Source organism: Aspergillus novofumigatus, assembly GCF_002847465.1.
Source record: "Aspergillus novofumigatus IBT 16806 chromosome Unknown P174scaffold_5, whole genome shotgun sequence".
Lineage (NCBI taxonomy): Eukaryota > Fungi > Ascomycota > Eurotiomycetes > Eurotiales > Aspergillaceae > Aspergillus > Aspergillus novofumigatus.
In genome coordinates this window covers 3,187,075-3,206,627 of record NW_020194278.1, presented here as the reverse complement: position 1 = coordinate 3,206,627, position 19,553 = coordinate 3,187,075, and the positions used below count along the sequence as shown (strand labels likewise).

The window sequence follows — 19,553 nt, the reverse complement described above, 5'->3', positions numbered from 1 at the left end:
AGCAGAGTCTTTCGAAATCTGTTTACAAAGGTGTGTATTTTTCGATTGTACAGAGTTACTATGTACGCACTATTTCTTGCAACCTCTTTCCTTAACACCTTGGCTCATCGTGCTGACCTTGCCCCAACCTGTGAAGTAAGGTAAGGTAGGTAGCATGGATGGCGGGTGGATCGTGGTAATATTACAGTAAGAATCCTGTAAGGCGGGATCCGCTGACTCATGGCGGCGCTTGGCCAATTCCGCATACTCCCTCAGCAGCTGAATTTTGAAGTAGAGTGGTAGCCGATATTATGTATGTTTTTATTCGCATAATAATGGAATCTCCGAGATACTAAGGGGAAATCTTATCCTTTCATACCTTGTATCTTGCGCCATTTCTCCTAGAGCATGGGGCTCGGAATTGGCCGTAGGAGTTGCATATCAGGTGAATGTACGACACCCTTTAAGGGAAACTTAACTCCAGCAACCAAAGCTACGGCAAAAAGCGTTTCGAATAGTTGCTTAACTGCTAGACTGCCGTATTCACAGTTGACTGTACCAGTGCCACCATAGCCCTTGAGCATCATCATCATAAAGATGCTTTCATTAAGTAGGACGATCCAGCCCGGGATACCCTCATCAAACTGAGCAAGTACCTTGATTCTTGAAGGATATGGTCCTTCCAGGTTTTTCCCTGATCCATAAATAGTGGAATGGTGTTGTTCGCTTTGGTGGCTTTCCGTCACAATTGGCATTGCAAGGAAGTCCTCATGGCTGATAGTGGATTTTCCGAGTATGTCCCAGACCCTTGGCTGGGAAGGCCCAATTTTCTCCTGTGGTGAGTTGATAACTGGACATCTATGATTCTAGAATATGCAATTGGGCCGCACTCTTTGCACGCTGGATCGTTCAGTGGATTGTGAAAGGATGCTTGAGTGTCTCTTTGGAACCCCAAAGCTGATCTACATATATATATATACATATATATGTATATATATGTGTGTGCGCGACACCATAACTCAAGCCTGCTAGGAGAGCTCATCTCATGATCGTGAATATCAACACCCCTTATCATAGATGTTACCCATTGCCAAGTTCGGTCCGGTCCTATTATTGAATCCCAGCCGGATGAGTGTCTTCTCACCCAGCTCATATTGTGGCCATCCATCGTATCGCTCTAGTCCGGAGACAGGATCTCGAGCGAATGCAGCCCATGCACCACGCATGTACCGTCCGATGGCGACTTCCTCAGCCGTAATGGCAATGAGGTTTTGTGCAACCGTGTCGAAGAGCACCGGCACCTCGGAGGAGTGGTATGCTCCGCTAGGCGCCTTCGTTGAGAGCATCATATTTGGGAATACGCCGAAATACCGGTATCTCCAAGTCGGATTGCCCTGCTGAACGGAGATATTGGCTCGTGCAGCTGCCGGACAGTCGAAGAGAGCCTGATTCTGCTGGACCCAGGCGTCGTCAGGTAACGGCTCGTCCACATAGACGCGGAACAGGCCGTTTTCAAAGTCAGTGGTGCCAATGAGCATGGGAACGGCAGCCGCAGGGCGGTCCGTGTAGTTGCTGAAGACGAGGACGTCGTCGGCGGCCGGACTGTAGGGCAGGTTGACGGTCGTGGCCATGGTGTTGACAAGGTGACGAGCTATGTCCCCAGCAGGCTTGGTTATCATGCAGTCGTAGGTCTGTTGATCATTTGTGCTCTGGTTACCGCAGCCGAGAGCCTCCGAAGCGTTGAGCCAGAACATACGGGCCTGCTCAGCGGTGCGGCCTCCAATGCGAGCTACATTACCAGATTGCACAATCAGGGCATGGACGATGGGGTCGTCCTTCCAGGCGTATGAATAGTGGTCAACAGAGGTACCGCCGGCGGACTCTCCGAAGAGAGTGATTCGAGATTGGTCACCGCCAAAGGCAGCGATATTGTCCCTCACCCACTCGACTGCTAAGCGTTGATCCATGAGACCTAGGTTGAAGCTGCTTGGTGAATTTCCGGGGAAACCGAAGAAGCTGAGGCGATAGCTATGACGAACAATTAGCATATGGCTGCAAAAGAAGCGTGGGATGGATGTTTGACTTGATAGAGACAAGGACAATGTCCTCTTGGTCGGCAAAGAACTGGCCATTGTACATTGGAATTGCCGAGCTTCCTAACCCGGGTGAGCAATTGACGCTGTGATTGTTCTAGGACCATATACATACCGGAGACGAAGGACCCTCCATGTATCCAAATCATCACTGCCTTTTTCTTCTCGCTGGTCTGCGGCTTCGTCCAGACATTCAGCGTAAGACAATCTTCACTGAAAGTCAGATTGGGATGTCCTATCTCTGTCAAGAACTTTTCGCCGACTTTGGTGACGCCGTATTGCTCAATGAGCTTGTCTGGCAGTCCGTCGTCGTACGCTGTCAGATTCGAAGAAATGCACGCGGGACCCTGTCATTGTCAGCGCTGTGGTTTCTGCCCTTGAGTGGTAACAAGGCTGTCCCCTACAAAGGTCTCGCCACTAATCGTGGTGTTCCCCCGATACCTGACAGGAGGCTGGAATCGTAGGTTGCCTACTGGCGGCAAGGCGTACGGGATGGCGAGATACTCCGACACATTGCTGGCATGAGGAGCGGCATGTCCCCGGATAGGCCCGCTCGAGGTCTGAACTGTTTGTCCGATGGTCCACCGTGCTTGTGGACTGACGGCGGCGCAATGCACAGAAAAGATTAGCCCGGCTACGATGCTGCCGAAGATGACCGGAAGAGAAGACTTGTACATGGCTGAACTATGCTGGGATCTTTTGAGAAAGGCGTGCTGTGGAACATCTCACAAGCGTACCTCCAGCCGCTCAAATGCGCTTTATATCCCTGCAAGTCCGGCAGTGCTACAGTTTGATTAGCATGCATGATATCCAAGTCGCGGGCAATATACACCGACCTAGCCGGAAGATCGTCTTCACGATCGTATTCGCAACCATGCCGCGATGAACGAACACGAAAAGCCAGGCACCGCCATTTGCTAATTGGCTGCTGATGAAATCTGCCCCAGTATTTGAGAATATCGAGACCGAGCCGGTAGCAATCAAGATTGTTCTCGTCGAAGAGTCCCATCATCCATCGTTGTGTTGCTTTCCCGTGTGCTTCCACCGATTCTCGATCATGGGAACGAGGAGACCAACAGTTGTCCCTCGAAAGGACTAAACAGAAATCCATGCAGGCAACAACGAAATGGAAATATTTTGAAAGAGGCCTAATAAGGACAGTCCAAAATAACATCATCCCTTTCGGCAAATCTAAAATAATATCCAGCCAAACGATTTTTTCCAACCCACACAAAGTGGTGAACGAACACGAACAGCAGGGCTCAGCCCTCTACGTCTAGATAATGGATAGACACAAGAGCAATGCTTAGCTTGCAGGCTCAAACTGGTGTCGATTGTTATGAAAGTGCATCGAAGCCCCGTCAGTGTTGGCATTCTTGGCCTGCATAGGCATGATGAACTTTGTCATCTTGTATCAGGAGAAAGTTCGGGCCCGTCATGGTTATCCAACACACGCCTGTGGTATATATTGATCACTTCTCCGGCCTTGGATGATGAAGACAGCTCTCTTCCGAGCCCTTGCGCAGTTGTGCAATTATGAGAACAGAACAAAGACTCACGGAGATCAGACGATATATTGTGTTCAGCAAGGTCACGAAGGTGATTGGTCGTCTGTCCTTTCCAGCATCGGCGTCCGAAATGAGCCTAGCGCTGCCATACCAGCCAGACTCTTATAGTCTTGTTGCTTTTGCCCTCTCTGGTAGATTCTTATCATCGTGTCTGTCCGTAGGCTCATGAGACTGAAAATCGCAGGATGGAAACCGAGATATGCATCCTGCATTTCAATGATGTCGTACGTCTCCATAGAGTCCTCCATTTATAGAATTTTACTAAACAGCGGTAGTACCACGTCAACGACACCGAGCTCATATCTCGCTTCGCCGGCTTGATCAGGTCCTTCAAACCCAAGCCGCTCGTAATCTTCAGCGGCGATGTCTTCTCACCTTCCTTGGAGGCGTCCGTCCTAAAGGGAGAGCACATGGTTCCATTCTTGAACCACCTCAACGTCGATGTAGCCTGTTACGGGAACCATGGTCGGGGATGTCCATGCCATGAAGGTCCACAAGCAGGCTGACATGTCCCAGACTTTGATTTTGGGGAAACGCGACTCGTAGAACTGTCACGCAAAGTGCACTTTCCCTGGGTCCTATCCAACGCAACTAGACTGACTGAGGACGGCGATGTCCCGAGCGAGCCTCTTGCCTGTGGTGAGCGGTATACCATCAGGACAGTGCAGGGGTACAAGGTCGGATTTATTGGCTTGGCTGGGACGTAAGCAAGGAGCTCTGCACAGTGTGCCTCTGCTTGGATCACTGATTAAGATACCTGCCTAGAGACTGGCCGTCAAACTGCCAAAACTTACCCCCGTTGTACGTCAAGGATCCCGCCATGGTCGCTCAAGAGCTTGCGAGATACCTGCGTCTCAACGAGGGTTGTGACTTTGTGATCGCTCTCTCTCACTCGCGACTCGCGGAGGATATCAGAATAGCAAATAACGCTGCACACGGGATTGCCAAAGTTGATCTGATACTTGGGGGTCACGATCACGAGGTCCTGCATCGCTTCCATGGGGACACAGAAGAGGACTCGGAGATAATCCAACAGGGCACGAGTAATGAGGACATTGTGTCCAATGGCGTAGTCGACCAGGTAGCTGGAGACATTCGCATCGTCAAAAGCGGGACGAACTGGCGAGGCTTATCCATTGTCCGCTTAATCGCAAGGAGACTTCCGGACGGAAGGGCCACAATAGAGACCGTCAAACGTAAGTACCACAGCCGGCAACCCCGCCAATCTAACAAGCTCCAGTCAAGCAATACGTCGACATCACACAGAGCTCAGAATGGAGCCCACTCTCAATCTGCCCCCGTATACGCAAAATGGCAGCCGAGATCCAGCAGCGTGTCGGCAGCGTAGTCCAGAAGCCACTCGTGCACACGAGGACACCGCTCGACGGCCGCTGCAGTGTGATTCGCAGCTCAGAGACGAATCTAGGCAACATGCTCGCAGACGCCTATCGTGCCTACTACGGCGCCGACATTGCACTCGTCAACAGCGGCTCAGTGAGATGTGATCGAATCATCAAGCCATTATCATCACCGCTCTGCGTCAAGGATATCATCGGTTAGTCCCGACACTATCATCAACCGGTAACTCTCTCATGAAGTAATCTAACCCTCTAGAAATCTGCCCCTTCGAGAACCCAGTGGTGGTCAAACGAGTCAGCGGTCACGCCCTCCACGAGGCTCTTGAAAACTCCGTCTCGGACCTCCACGTTGATGGACGATTCATGCAATGCTCTGGGCTACACGTCGTCGCAGACTGGCAGCAACAAGAGGGCCATAGGATCCTACAACTGTCTCTCGTGCAATCGTCCTCCGCACCAGCGAAGCAGATCGTACTGTCGCAGATATACACCGTTGCCATGTCGTCATTTATCGCGGCGGGGTTCGACGGATATACCTGTTTTCAGAGCATAGAGACACTTGTCGACAAGGAGACGGCTGTGACGGATACTGGACTACTCTTGCAGATCTTCGGGTACGATAAGGAAGGTTTGAATGATGGCAATACCACCGATATAGATAGAGCTCGGAGGGCTATCGTTTGTGGGACGCATGGGCTGGACAGTTTGCCCATTGTGAGTCCAATTATTGAGGGGAGGATACGGTTCGTGACTTAGCTCAGAGATAGCATTCGACCTTTTCTTTATCATTCAGGTATAAAACAGAAAGGTAGCCTCAAGACGAAACACCTATTGTTGTTTCCGTGTTGGTCAGACCTTAAATGTCTTTTGCTGTCTCGGTACTATCAACATATTTCCCTTTCCGACTAGGCACACAGGCTCCAGGTATGCTTATCGGCTCTGAAATAGACGCTCTGTGAAAGCTGAACTGCAGTAAGTTGCCGGGTACTCCTGCTTGGGGTATAATCACTTGAGAAACTAGATTTGCGAGCCCAAACTATTGGTGCTTCTTGGTTTCGTGGCTCTTGGCCTTTGTGATGAGGCTCAGACCAACCTCGGCAGATTCATTCCAACCTCTCTGTCTCATCCAGAAGCGCTCGGTTGGATCAGTCCCCTGCTTGGACCAATTTCTAGCGTCCTGTTCCAAGGACTCGCGAGTGATCTCAGAAGGTGGGACGGAAGATACGACACCCTTGACCTCATCGGCATCGTCGTCGCTCTCTGCACTGAGCACAGAGTCGAGGTATCTCTTCCGCATCATGAAGCGCTCTGCCCTTTCACGACGGGTGTTCGGAGGCTCCAGCTTAGCCAGGGCACTTCGCACGGCGTAGCGCACGATCAGGTAGAGATGCTCGGAGAAGAAGATCGTCAGCAACAACGCCCAGCACCGGATTGTCGTCGGCTCGCCGTTAGGGCCCTCATGTCCGTTACTAAACATATAGACAAGGGCTGCGCTGGTGATGCTTCCCACCCAGGACAGGAATCCTAGGCTGTCCAGCCAAGGTCCGATGGTATCCGCACGCTGAGGCCAGGGTCTCTTGCACTCGACGCAGATCTTGAAGAAATCAGAGCGCAGCTCGACCCAGTTGTTGATCAAAAAGGAGACGGGAACAAGTGGCCACACGGGTGAGAACAGAGCCAGATATCCGAACTGGATACACATCTCCCGCAGATCGTCGGTGACATCATAGTCCTCCAGCTCAGCTTCGTTGCGAACGCGAGTGAGGAATTTGGCCTCATCTTCGTCGTCGCCGAGAGAGACGGTCTTCTTTTCTCCCGCACCGTTCCCTGAATCTGCCTTTGCATGCTGTTTCTTGGTATATTCCTTATATTCGCGGAATACCCGTTGCCTGATAAACGGAACGATAGTCTCAAGCGCGAAACCGACAATCTGGGCAGTGACGGTAAAGTAGATGACCTGCTTTCGCAGCCGATCCGGATTAATCGTGAATTCGGTTCGAGCTTTGGTTGCATGCTCTTTGGACACGAATGGCCGAACAGTGAGATGGAATACGTCGAGATAAGGCACGATCCGGCTGGCGAATGGTAGATAGACGAAAGCTGTCAAGATAATAGGGAGGTATGAGGTGATGAAGTTGACCACGAAGATTTTCTGTGTCAGTGCCACCTTGTAGGCATCCTGAGTCTCGTAGTTCTCATAATCATTCAATTTGGTCGCGACAGTCACCAGGACTGCACTCATTGTCGGTACAAGCGCAGATACCAAGATAGTAGGGATGAACACCTGGACCATTAGCTATGAGTTCTGAGAGATGCTTGGAACCACACCAACCAGATAACACTTGAGCGGACCGTTGTAGACCTCGGAAATGAAAATCTCAATCGCAAAGCAGGTGGCAATGATGGCACCTAGGGCGACGGCAGCAAGCAATGCGAATGGAACTTGGAGGAGCTGTCGATACATCCGCTTTGTAGCAGGGAAAACTCCTCGAACCTCGCCGGTGCTTTCGTCACGAACTTCCTTTTCGGGCTTGAACTCTGCCCTCTTCTCGTGAACCGCAGAAACGCCCTTCGTCTGCCACCGACAACTGAGATCCTCCTCCTGACGCTTCCAATATTCAATAAAGACGATGCACCAGAGACAATTGACCACGGTGTAGATGATAGAGAACGAGTCCAATAACAGCCAACACGAGAAGCCGAATGCCGCAGGGAACATCAAGAACCGAAAATACGACTGCAAGAACGCAAAGTAAAAGCCGACCTGAAGCCCCGTTAGCTTACAAGCTCCTATAAACCAACGAGAAGCTCACATGTTCTCCAAACGTGTTGCGAATCTGATCCAGATCCTCCGTTGACAGAAACGTCTTTTTGCTCCACTCCCTCATGCACTGCCTGTTGGTCTCCTCGTCGTGCAGCGGAAAGATCGCATCGACATTCTTCCACTCTCCATGTCGGGGGGTAATGCCTGCACCACCCTCTGCCTTTGGGACCGTAATCAAATGGTAGATAACACGAAGCCGCTCAGCTTCCGACTGCGGTTCCGCAGAGCTCGCCGGCTCGGGTTCGGTATTCCGGACGCCGTACAGCCAGTCTCGAACACTTGAAACCATAAGCAGTTAGCATACAACGTACAGCCTCTAGAAAGCATAGTTCTACGTACCGAGACTGGTAAACCGCGCGTTTCAGCTTCTTCTTGCTAGCAGCTCGCACAAAGACGAAGAGGGAGTTCTCGTCCCCTTGTCGTACTTCCGTCTGCAATCCTACCTCGGAAAGCTCCAGAAGGAGCACCTCGAATCTCTTGATCGCTTGAGGGGTATCTAAAAACAATCAGATCGCGGCCCAGTTGCTACCCCAGGGCGACCTACCAATATCCCCGTAATTGAAGCGGATGACGTAGTCGACATGGTGGTTCTCCTGAACGGCGTTAGGAGCCGGATTGAAAGCCATAGTATAGTACCTTGAACAATTTTTACAATAGCATGAGGGACGGTGAGGTAAGAGACTATAGTTTGTAGAAATATTTTGGCTTGACGCGGAAGGAGAGCGAGCTGGAATTGTCGTCACCGCATAATGCACTCTGACCAGGTTGACTGGCGATGACGACATCCCTGAGCTTGCTGGCCTAGGGTTAGCCCTAACTGCTGCTGAAAGGGACATAGCGTCAACAACGTATTCGATCGATCCATCTCAGAACAGCGCAGAGATGTGATACCTCCACAGTTGGTTATCGACTATCTTCATCAAGTGTGAACCGATTGATCGAAGCGGAAGAAGACGCAAGATGACAAATGATATACACTGGCTCAAAAACACATGATCCAAGGGTATCACGATCGACTATCGAAGGTGTAATCTACCTATATACGAAACACACCAAGCTTCGACAGGACAACACCCGCTACCAAAGCTTCGCAGGTCGAATGAAATCATACCGCCAGCTCATTGAGGCCCCTACAGTCCCTCCGCCAACTTCTTCAGCGCCGGTCCCTCAACCATCATCTTCATCCACTCCTCCATAGCCTGAGCCCCAACCTGCTTGTAAAACTTGATGCTCGGCTCATTCCACTTGAGGACACTCCACTCCAGACGGCGACCCTTGACCTCCAGTACCTTTGCAGCCAGGTACTTCAAAAGCTTGAGTCCGTACCCGTTACCTCGTGCGCTGGGCTGCACGTAGAGATCCTCAAGGTAGATTCCCGGAGCCGAACGCCATGTGGAATAGTTGTAGAAGAACAGGGCCATGCCCACGGGTACCGGAGATGGGTTCTCTGCTGTGGCGGGAGGGATAACGAGGGCTGTGTAGACGGAGCCTCGCTTGGGGGTGTCATTGGGGAAAGAGAGCGTGGCTAGGAGGGATTCTTCGGTGGCTTCGACCTCATGGAGGGCCTTTTCGTAGTCGGCTAGCTCCCGGATGAATTGGAGGATGTAAGGGACATCTGTAATCCCGAACAGAGTCAGTAAGGGGCCGTGAGACCTTCTTGCAACGATGGCCGACCTGTGCGGAGAAACACTAAAGGGAATGCGGGGTGAACTTGCCCTCGGGAGTTGCCAGTCTAATGGTAGCTTCCCCGGACATTGTGATATCAAGGGTTCGAAAAATGAAGGTATTAATTATGGTCAATTACTCTGTACGGCTTTGTAATTGAGGCAGAGTCAACAGTGAAGATGTTAGGAAGTCGGTAAGTTGATGTTCCTATTTATGTGGCTGAAGACATAAAGGCTTGGCCACGAAACCCCACCTTCGGTTCTGGAATTATATCGACCACACCCCACGCCCTGCCGATGACATCTATGGAGTATACACATACGGGATAAGGAAGACAAGATTATATCCTCTTTGAATGTCAAATGATGAACACGCTCAAAAGACTAGGAGATAGCCGACTCGGGCTCATGCTAATCATCGGGATGTAATGGCAGCCATCCACTTTTGCTCGTCCGTTCTGTCGTAGATGTCAGCATCAAACTGAAGCTAAAGAAATAGGGTTACTGTACCGATCGAAATGAAGCAGCATACCCAGGACCGGAATCAGCTGCTTCTGGTAGTTCTTGTCCTTCTGTTCCAAGAATTGCAGGAGCACGTTCTTCAAGTAGATGTAGTCAATCGGAGCTCCCGTCGGCGTTTCACTCCTCTGCGTCGATGGACTACGGCCCTTCGACACGGGAGATGCAGCTGCCTTTCTCGTTCCCGAGTCAATCGATGAACGCGAGGACTGAGGGTTCTGGGCTGCACGAGTTTCGTCCGACAATATCCGGTTGGATTTACGAAGCTTCTCCAGTCGGCTATTCGTTTCTTCCACGGAACGACGCAGCTCGGCCTTCTCTTTCTCCAGATCACGGACTTGCTTCTCGCTTTCGTCTAAAGCGTCACGTAACCGTGCCATGGCCTGGCGGATGTCGTTGAGCTCCTGCGCTGAGCGCTCTGACTGTTCCTCGAGTTGATCCCGTCTGCGCTTCCAGTCCTTTTGGGATCGTTCGAGCTCTTCCTTGTCCTCCTCCGCCGTTCTCAGTGCTTTCTCGGCTTCTCTAACCTTGGTTTTGAGCTCCTCTAGCTCTCGGGCCCGGCGCCGACCCTGAGCGCTGGCCTCGTCTTCTGCCCGATCGCGCTCTTCAATGGCGGCCTCCATCCGCTCCTTGAAGTCGCGCACCTTGGCCTCGGCGCGGCCCTCAATATCGTTGAGCAAGCGCCGCATGGTTTCACCCTCGCGCGTCCGCTCGCTCAACAAGCGATGAGCATCAGCCAATTCTTCTTCCAAGCTCTCACAACGTTCCCGAGCCTCCTTCATTTGCATCGCTAGCTCAGCACTCTGGTCGCGCATACTGTTCATCAGACTTTGCGCGCTGGCGTGCTGTGCGGTCTTCAGCTGGATTTCCTCCCTCAGACCACCAAGCTCCTTGTTCAATTGAGTGACCTTGTTTTCAACCTCCCGCAGTTGCGACCGAGCGGTTTTGAGCTCATCTTGCGCTCGGGATAGGTCTGCTGCAATCTTCTCCTTTGTTTCAACGGCTTCCTGCTTTTTGCTCTCTGAGTATCGCAAGTCAGATTGAGCAACGGTCAGATTCTCCTCGGCCTTGAGACGACTGTCTGTCTCCTGTCTGATCTTCTGGTTGAGGGTCTTCACCTCGGCGTCGCGCTCGGAAATTGTGGACTTGAGAGTCTTCACTTCGGCACGTAACTCCTCATGTTTACCCTCCAGTGTCCTCAATTGAGACGTCTTGCTCGCCAGGGCCTCTTTCGTCGACTTCAGTTCCGAAGATTCCGCCCGCAGGCTCTTCAGTTCTGGTTGCAATTTCTGCAAAGTCTCCCGCAAATCCGTCAGATCCTTGAACCTGGTAGCGGCCAGTTGCTGAGCGGCAGAGAGCTCCGTCTCCAGGTTGGTGAGTTTGACTTTCAGGTTTTCGTAGTCCTCCTTCAGATCGCTGTGCACCTTCTCCGAGTCTGCGCTCTTGGAGGCATGGCTCGTCCGTATATCGGTTAATTCCTTTTCCAACTTGGAGACCGTCTCCTCTAGAGCCTTCTTTTCTGCAGTTAGTTCCTTGATCTTGTCCTTTGCTTCGACATGATCTTGGCCAAGGTGAAGTAAATCGTCGCGTAAGGATTCGATTTCCTCTTTGAGGTCCTCCTCTCCTTTAAGTTTGGAGCTCAGTCGGTCGATTGCTGCCTCCTTCTCTTCCAGCTGCTGTGTCAGCGTCTGAATCTTCTGCTCGAGTTCGGCCAAATTCGAAGCTGCTTGATCGGACTCTGCTGCGTGCGATTCCTTGTCCTTGACCACAGCGGCACCGGTAGCCTTGGCCGTATCTTCTCCGCCCTTTCCGCCCTTCTTCTTCTTGTTCTTCTTCTTTTTACCCGCGCCCGCCCCGCCGGTCGAGCCATTTGCTGGGGGCTCTGGCTCTGTAGCCAAATTGCCACCCCCGATTCTTCTTGAGGAGGTGCCAGGCTTCTTCGAAGATGGTCAAAGTCGGGGGACTGTCCACTCGCCGCTTGATCTCTGGTTTGCTGCCACTCGGCGTTGTCTTTCAGGTTGTTATTTAGATAGTCAACGACGTTCTGCAGCTTACCCAGCTCTTCGACTTTACTTCCCATGTCAGCCTTAAGATCCGACACCACTATTTCCGTGTCTTTCAGCTGAGACCGCAGGTTGTCCACGAGGCCCTGGAGAACTCCCAACTTTTTCTCGCTAGCATCTTTCGCCTTGGCGACATCTTCCAACTTTTCCTGCAACTCTTTTTGCTGGTCATTGTCCTTCGGCTGCGTGACTTGATCCTGAAGCTTCTCGATTTCTTCGGTCTTCTGCTTCAACTCGGCCTTTAGTCTCTCCGCCTCCTCGCCTGCCTTGGCAATGGCATCCTCGGATTCCGCGAGCTTGGCTTTAACATCGGCAACCTCAGCCTGCTTGGTACCCTTCAGCTCCTTGATTTCCGAATCCTGTTTGTCTCTAATATCTCTCAATTCCACGAGCTCGCGAGTTGCGGATTCGAGATTCTGCACCATGCCCTCCGTTGACTCACGAGCGACGGCAAGATCGCGCTTGAGCGACTCGACCTGCGACTTGAGAGTTTCAACCTCTTCCTGCTTCTCCTTCAGCTCAGATTCCAATCGGGGTAGTTCGTTATCGAACGAAAAGAACTCCTCGCTTTCTTCTTTCGCTGGCGGTTCTTTCTTTGAGGCGGTATCTTCAGTAGCGGCGGTTTTGTCCTCCTTGGCGCCTTGCGTCGTGTCCTTCTTGAGATTGGCGACCTCGTCCCAAGCCTCTTTTGTCGACTTCTGCGCTTCCTCCAGCTTTTTCTTGTAGTCGTCCCTTTCCGTAGTGACTCTTTTGAGCTCCTCAATCACCATGTCCCCTTTCAATATGATCTGATTCAAGTACTCCGTGAGAGCTTTCGGATCGGCAATCGACGTCAGAGGAGTGTTTTCTCGTAGTGCGGCTTCAAACGGCTCGATCGACAGGACACGTGCATGGGCCAGACGGTACGCTTTGAGCAGTTCTGTGTGCAAAACAAGGTCAGCAGCCGCTCCGCAGCCATATCCGCGGGCCGTATGTCGAACCTTGATACCGGGATTCCAACTTGGTCAGTCTGCGTAACTTGACTCTGATCTCCGGAGGTAGCTCCGACGACAGCTGGTTTCCCTCCGTCGTCGGCACCTCCTTCCCAGCCGACGGCTCATCTGTAGATGGTTTGTCCTCCCCAGCGTCCTTTGCCGACGGCGTCTCGGATCCGCCTGCAGACTCCAACCGAGGGGTGACAGATCGACTAGATCCCTCATCATCACCGATCGCGAACTCCGGCTCAAACTCGTTGGGATCAGGGGTGCGGACGGGAGTGCCTGTGTTGCGTCGGGGCGGGTAGGTCGTCGACCCGGGGACAGATTGCGGGTAGGGCGACGAGCGGAGTTGGATCGGGTGACTACATCTTGGGAGGTTCTCTGGCGGGCCTGTTCCTCTGCGATCCGGGAATCGATCGCCTCACGTATGCGCTGTAGATCGAATGGGATTACAACGTTAGTTCAAGGATACTTCCAATACTCGATCAAAACACACTGATAGACGTGAGACACTGTACCTGAAACATGACCGTGGAGGGCCCGCGAGCCAGGACCACGACAAAACTGACGAACGAGATACAGAAGTGAAGAAGGTCGGAAACGAAGAGTAGAAGGAAAAGAAGAAGATTGAGAGGAACAATGAGAGGGATCATGAAGGGACACCTGAGACGCCTCCAGCGAATGAGTAACGGGCGGCCAGGTCTCCGGACTGAGCCAAGAAGGGCAGAAAAAGGAGCAGCGAACTTACGTACGACTACACCGAAGAGTATACAAAAGAGCTGAGGGGGGCTACAATTACAGAATAGAGATTTTAAGAAACATTTATAATCGTAGAATATATGGATTTAAGATATTGAAGCGGAAGTCATTGATGTCCAAAATGTTCTTTATATTCCAAGTGATTGTCACTTCATGCAGGAGAACTCAGGCACCTCACTACGGCCCAGCTGTCAAAAGGCGTCTAGTCCAGAGCCGATAAGCATGCTTAAATTCAATTTCCTACTTCAGATGTCTGTCCATGTAGGATCAAAGATGTTTGTTGTTATCCGATTGCTGCCAAACCGCTGCTGCTGGTGTTTCGGGCGAGGAGCGGTCAAATATATGTAACTCCGTAGAAACTCACCGAAACAGAGGAAACAATGTGGTAGATAAACATCAAAGGTCATAACAACCACATCTGTTGAGTTGACAATAAATATCTAAACATCAAGGCATCTATATTGTCTGCAGAACTGACATTCTCCTCAATCGTTGCAGGATTATTGGCGGATGAGCTTCATCTCCATGACGATCACAAGCGCAACGGTGTGTGCTTCGACGATTTGATCCCTGCAACCGTGACTCGTGCTTCATTTTAACTCTCCTCCTTCACCCCTCAGATCTCCTCACACATGAACCAGCCAAAAGAGGGTCTTCTTGCACGTTTCAACATGCCTGGTTGAGGATGGGTTGCTTGACTTTCCCTCGATACAGCATTTTTATTCTCCAGTGTCGTTAGTCTTTTCCGCATGTGCGAATGACGTCGAGCTTGATTGCTGGCCTCGGAACCTTGGCTAGACGTTACTAGTGGATTCTCTCCAACTCTGGCCCCAGAAGGGAAAAAAAAAGCAGGTGAACCCGACAGAAAGAGACAGGGACGAAATCAGCTATGGCCGACGGAGTGACATTGGTCGACTCTACTGGCCTGCACTCGTTTTCTCCTTCTCCTTCTCTGTCTCCCTTGTCCTCCTCATCAACGGCCGTCGCACTGTCCCTCGCAACGTCTGCTTCCGCCGTAACCGCCAGCTATAGCATCTCCCATCTTCCTCCCCCGCCTTTACCCCCAGTGCCTACAACCATGGCGGGGTGGATCGGATGGGTTTTTTCCTTCTTTTTCCAGGTCATTCCAAGCGTTCTATACTGGGTCATCACTTTTTCTACCATCACATTGCCCACATGGCTGTTCACTCTCTTTTCCATGAGCCTGACGTTCACAATGAACTTCACCACGCTGTAAGATTGTCCCCAAAGCCGCCGTCCCGTTCGTGAGGGGAATATGCTGACCACTGCCTCAATTGGATTAACAGCTTGTTAATCGTTCTCGCGATGGTTTCGACCATCAGCTGGTTTATCCGGTACCGCTTTCTGAACATGTACAGTCGATTACCTCCCGAGCCCCAACGTAAGGAACCGCAGGTCGACCTCTTCCCCGATGTACAAGAAGGAGATTCGAAGCCAGGGCTGGCCAATTACCTGGATGAGTTCCTCAGCGCCATCAAAGTTTTTGGGTACCTGGAACGGCCTGTCTTCCACGAATTGACCCGGACAATGCAAACCAGGAAGCTGATCGCGGGCGAAACGCTTATGTTGGAGGAAGAAAAGGGATTCTGTCTAGTAGTCGACGGGTTGGTCCAGATTTTTGTAAAGTCCATGCGAGATGGAAAGTCGGACACAGATGAGGAGCTGCACCATCTCGGAGCCGAATCCTCGGACGAGGAACACCATATCGATGGCAAGCAGGGATACCAATTGCTGACCGAGGTCAAGAACGGCGCGTCGATGTCGTCCTTATTCTCAATTCTCTCGCTGTTCACAGAGGACATTCAACTACGGGAGAACGAGAGCTCGAGTTCCAGTTCCTCCAGCATCGCCCTTCGCGCCGCTCGTGTACCCAACTCGATCCCAACGAGTCCTCGGGGAGTGATGGACAGCCCTTCCTTGGGCTTTCAAGACCACAGCGACGATGCCTCTAATATGATCACCAACGGAGATCTGCCATCCGTGCCCCCGCTGCATCTGGGAGAGAGCCGCACTCCTCCTTCCGGTGACCAGCACCATCAGCAGCACCATGAAAGTCGGAAGCACTCTAGCAGAAAACGCCGGAAGTCGGTCCATCCTGACATTGTTGCCCGTGCTATGGTGGATACCACAATCGCAATCATCCCAGCCAGCGCTTTCCGGCGACTGACCAGGGTCTACCCAAGGGCAACCGCCCACATCGTTCAGGTCATCCTCACCCGCCTACAGAGAGTTACGTTTGCAACGGCGCATTCCTATCTTGGTCTCAGCAACGAGGTGCTTGGAATTGAAAAGCAAATGACCAAGTTTACCACGTATGATCTGCCAAACGACATGCGCGGCGCAGCTCTGGATCGCCTCAAAGACAAGTTCATCAAGGAGCGGGATCGCCTAGGCTCTGAGGAAGTCACGAAGGGAATTGCCCTACACAATCCATCTGCGGGTAGACGACGCCGATCGAGCAGCTTCCTGAGAAAGGATGCTGCGCTGCAAGTCAGGATGATGACACCCAGACGTGCGGCCACCGTGGTTACCCCGGAGAGTGCACCCGCTGAGCACGACACATATGGAGTTAGCCCAGGCGACCTATTATCGACCATTCAATCCTCCAGGTTCGGCCCCAGATATGAGCAGCCTCCTGCAAAGCTACAGTCTCCTTTGGCTGAAAAGGAGAACACCCATTTCCGGCTTCCTGCCATGCAAGCGCGTCATACTTTCCGCCGACAAGACACAACGGACGAGGACGCGCTGTTCCGCGAGTGCATCTTGGATTGCATCATGAAGGGGATCGGTCTCACGAGTAGTACTCGTGACGCTTTGCGCAAAAGCAGCCATTCTGGCGAGGCTTCTCCGAAGCTTCTTTCCTATGATTCCCGACGTCAGAAGGCGATCTTCACCAACAACGCCTTTGGCTTTATTGACCCATACGAAGGCTCGGGAGATGGAGAGACGGAGTCGTTGATGTCCATGTCTGTAACGAGTGCAGGAGGCACATCGCCAGTGATCAACTTGCGGGAAGAGCTCCGTAACGACATCGAGATCGTCTATTTCCCCAAGGGTTCGGTTTTGGTGGAGCAGGGAGAGCGCCACCCTGGGTTGTACTACGTGATCGATGGATTCTTGGATGTAGGCGTGCCGATTGTCGAAAAAGGGGAAGATCTCGTGGGTGTGTCCAAACCAGCAGCTTCGAAGGAGCCTTTCCCGACCCTTAAGCGGACGACAACCGCCAACTCGATTGGCGCTGGCGGCACAGCTGCCAGCGATTCTCGACGAAGAAGGCAGTCTCGGAAATCCCTGTATCTGATCAAACCCGGCGGTATTCAAGGCTACGTTGGAGCAGTAGCGTCCTATAGATCTTACACCGACGTGGTTGCCAAGACGGACGTCTACGTTGGCTTCCTCCCACGGGCGTCCTTGGAGCGCATCGCGGAGCGGTATCCAATCGCTTTGCTGACGCTTGCGAAGAGGCTGACAAGTATCCTTCCACGTCTGCTCCTCCACATCGATTTCGCTCTCGAATGGGTACAGGTGAACGCCGGCCAAGTTATCTACCACCAAGGCGACGAGAGCGACGCAATTTATCTTGTCTTGAATGGACGATTGCGGTCGGTCCTTGAAAGTCCAGGCAACAAACTAGCCGTCGTTGGCGAATATGGCCAAGGAGAAAGCTTGGGCGAGCTCGAGGTGATGACCGAGTCCACGCGCCCGGCTACTCTTCATGCGATCCGTGATACCGAACTGGCCAAGTTCCCAAGATCGCTCTTCAACAGCCTCGCCCAGGAACACCCAGGAATTACCATTCAGGTCTCCAAACTGATTGCGCAACGGATGCGGGATTTGGTCGAACGCCCGGTGACCGAGAAAGGTGTCGAACGAAGCAACGCTGGTGGTGTGCAAACCGCAACCTCGACCGTCAATCTCCGTACCGTGGGCATTCTGCCTGTGACAGCGGGCGTTCCAGTAGTCGAATTCGGTAATCGACTATTGCACGCTCTTCATCAAGTTGGAGTGACGAATGGGGTTACATCGCTCAACCAGGCGGCCATTCTGAATCACCTAGGGCGCCATGCCTTCAGCAAGATGGGCAAGCTCAAGTTATCCCAATACCTTGCCGATCTAGAAGAGAAGTATGGCATGGTTCTTTACATCGCTGACACTAACGTGAGCTCTCCGTGGACGCAAACATGCATCACGCAGGCCGATTGCATTCTTCTGGTCGGTCTGGCCGACTCGTCCCCCAGTATTGGAGAGTACGAGAGGTTCCTGCTTGGCATGAAGTCTACAGCTCGGAAAGAGCTCGTATTGCTGCACTCGGAGCGCTATTGTCCGCCTGGGCTGACTCGGCGGTGGTTGAAGAACCGAGTATGGATCAATGGCGGCCACCATCACATTCAAATGGCCTTCCGGCTGACGGCAGAGCCTTCGCATCCGGAAACCAAGCGCTTCGGAACAGTCCTCAAACAACGGGTCCAGGTGTTGCAGGCTGAAATCCAAAAGTACACATCGCGGAGGATTCGCCAGACACCTCTTTACTCCGCTCAATCCCCGTTCAAAGGCGATTTCCATCGTCTTGCGCGTCGGTTGTGTGGTAGAGCTGTTGGTTTGGTGCTTGGTGGAGGAGGAGCAAGGGTATTGCGCACGTTGGTGTGATCAAGGCGCTCGAAGAGGCCGGTATCCCTGTTGACATCATCGGCGGCACATCGATCGGTTCGTTCATTGGTGCGTTGTATGCTCGAGATGCGGACGTGGTTCCCATGTATGGCCGTGCGAAGAAGTTTGCTGGCCGCATGGGAAGCATGTGGCGATTCGCGCTAGATCTGACGTACCCGACGGTCTCCTACACGACCGGCCACGAGTTCAACCGTGGAATCTTCAAGACCTTTGGTGACAGCCAGATCGAGGACTTCTGGCTCGAGTTCTACTGCAACACTACCAACATCAGCAAATCGCGCCCCGAGTACCATTCGTCTGGATATGTCTGGCGCTATGTGCGTGCATCCATGTCGCTTGCGGGTCTGATTCCGCCGATTTGCGACGAGGGAAGCATGCTCCTCGACGGCGGCTACATTGACAATCTGACCGTCGACCATATGAAGGGTCTCGGTGCGGATGTGATCTTCGCCGTTGACGTGGGCTCTATCGACGACAACACACCTCAGGTCTATGGAGACTCCCTCTCCGGATTCTGGTCCGTCTTTAATCGCTGGAACCCGTTCTCCTCGTGCCCCAATCCGCCAACGTTATCCGAAATCCAGGCACGTCTGGCCTACGTCTCGTCTATTGACAACCTGGAACGCGCCAAGAACATCCCGGGCTGTCTGTACATGCGTCCCCCTATAGATGGATACGGCACGCTGGAGTTTGGCAAGTTTGATGAGATCTACCAGGTCGGCTACGCCTTTGGCAAGCAGTTCCTGGAGAAGCTGAAAACCGAGGGGTCCCTCCCTTTGCCGGAGGAGACCGAGGAGAAGAAGAAGCTACAACGTACCATGGCTCCCCGCCGAGCCAGTATATGATTAGATGTTGTCCTTTGCTTTTGAGCGTTCATTTGTCGCATTATACCAGACACTGACTTTGCATGCGTAAACGTGACCAGTTCCGGCTGTTCATGCGGTATCTTGGTTGGCTTTGATGTACATAGATCCTCGGAGTGTACGATAGAATTGAAGTACAACGCATTGAGCATTGCGATTAAAAGAATACATCGAGGCCTGCCGGCCCGTTCATTACT

The 19,553-nt window shown here is 52.3% G+C and overlaps 7 protein-coding genes across 7 annotated transcripts; 3 read left to right on the top strand and 4 right to left on the bottom strand.

Moving 5' to 3' along the window:
- Positions 1-1,037: 1,037 nt before the first annotated feature.
- Positions 1,038-2,749, bottom strand: P174DRAFT_461866 (carboxylesterase; the record flags this gene model as incomplete). Its single annotated transcript, XM_024830054.1, has 4 exons — positions 1,038-2,007; positions 2,063-2,135; positions 2,188-2,419; positions 2,477-2,749. The coding sequence occupies 4 exons, from the start codon at positions 2,747-2,749 to the stop codon at positions 1,038-1,040; spliced, it is 1,548 nt and encodes a 515-aa protein (XP_024682040.1).
- Positions 2,750-3,915: 1,166 nt separating this feature from the next.
- On the top strand, positions 3,916-4,347 carry P174DRAFT_372960 (putative nucleotidase; the record flags this gene model as incomplete). The annotated part of the gene is made up of 2 exons (XM_024822470.1): positions 3,916-4,105; positions 4,157-4,347. Coding segments are annotated over 2 exons (381 nt in total), but the record flags the coding sequence as incomplete, so codon positions are not given.
- Positions 4,047-5,856, top strand: P174DRAFT_409697 (putative UDP-sugar hydrolase). The gene is made up of 4 exons (XM_024824218.1): positions 4,047-4,343; positions 4,406-4,836; positions 4,881-5,195; positions 5,255-5,856. The coding sequence occupies exons 2-4, from the start codon at positions 4,461-4,463 to the stop codon at positions 5,752-5,754; spliced, it is 1,191 nt and encodes a 396-aa protein (XP_024682038.1). The 5' UTR covers positions 4,047-4,343; positions 4,406-4,460; the 3' UTR covers positions 5,755-5,856.
- Positions 5,857-6,034: 178 nt separating this feature from the next.
- P174DRAFT_422441 (anoctamin family protein) lies at positions 6,035-8,448 on the bottom strand (the record flags this gene model as incomplete). The annotated part of the gene is made up of 5 exons (XM_024825042.1): positions 6,035-7,282; positions 7,331-7,762; positions 7,812-8,100; positions 8,162-8,318; positions 8,367-8,448. The coding sequence occupies 5 exons, from the start codon at positions 8,446-8,448 to the stop codon at positions 6,035-6,037; spliced, it is 2,208 nt and encodes a 735-aa protein (XP_024682037.1).
- Positions 8,449-8,952: 504 nt separating this feature from the next.
- P174DRAFT_372516 (GNAT family N-acetyltransferase) lies at positions 8,953-9,438 on the bottom strand (the record flags this gene model as incomplete). The annotated part of the gene is made up of 1 exon (XM_024822436.1): positions 8,953-9,438. A coding segment is annotated over one exon (486 nt), but the record flags the coding sequence as incomplete, so codon positions are not given.
- Positions 9,439-9,676: 238 nt separating this feature from the next.
- P174DRAFT_443319 (putative vesicle-mediated transport protein (Imh1)) lies at positions 9,677-13,711 on the bottom strand. The gene is made up of 7 exons (XM_024827797.1): positions 13,564-13,711; positions 13,360-13,477; positions 13,049-13,327; positions 11,912-12,987; positions 10,083-11,891; positions 9,997-10,058; positions 9,677-9,944 (listed from the first exon to the last, which is right to left on the bottom strand). The coding sequence occupies exons 1-7, from the start codon at positions 13,696-13,698 to the stop codon at positions 9,902-9,904; spliced, it is 3,522 nt and encodes a 1,173-aa protein (XP_024682035.1). The 5' UTR covers positions 13,699-13,711; the 3' UTR covers positions 9,677-9,901.
- A 982-nt stretch (positions 13,712-14,693) lies between these two features.
- nte1 (lysophospholipase) lies at positions 14,694-19,338 on the top strand (the record flags this gene model as incomplete). Its single annotated transcript, XM_024825768.1, has 3 exons — positions 14,694-15,037; positions 15,112-18,405; positions 18,441-19,338. The coding sequence occupies 3 exons, from the start codon at positions 14,694-14,696 to the stop codon at positions 19,336-19,338; spliced, it is 4,536 nt and encodes a 1,511-aa protein (XP_024682034.1).
- Positions 19,339-19,553: the final 215 nt, after the last annotated feature.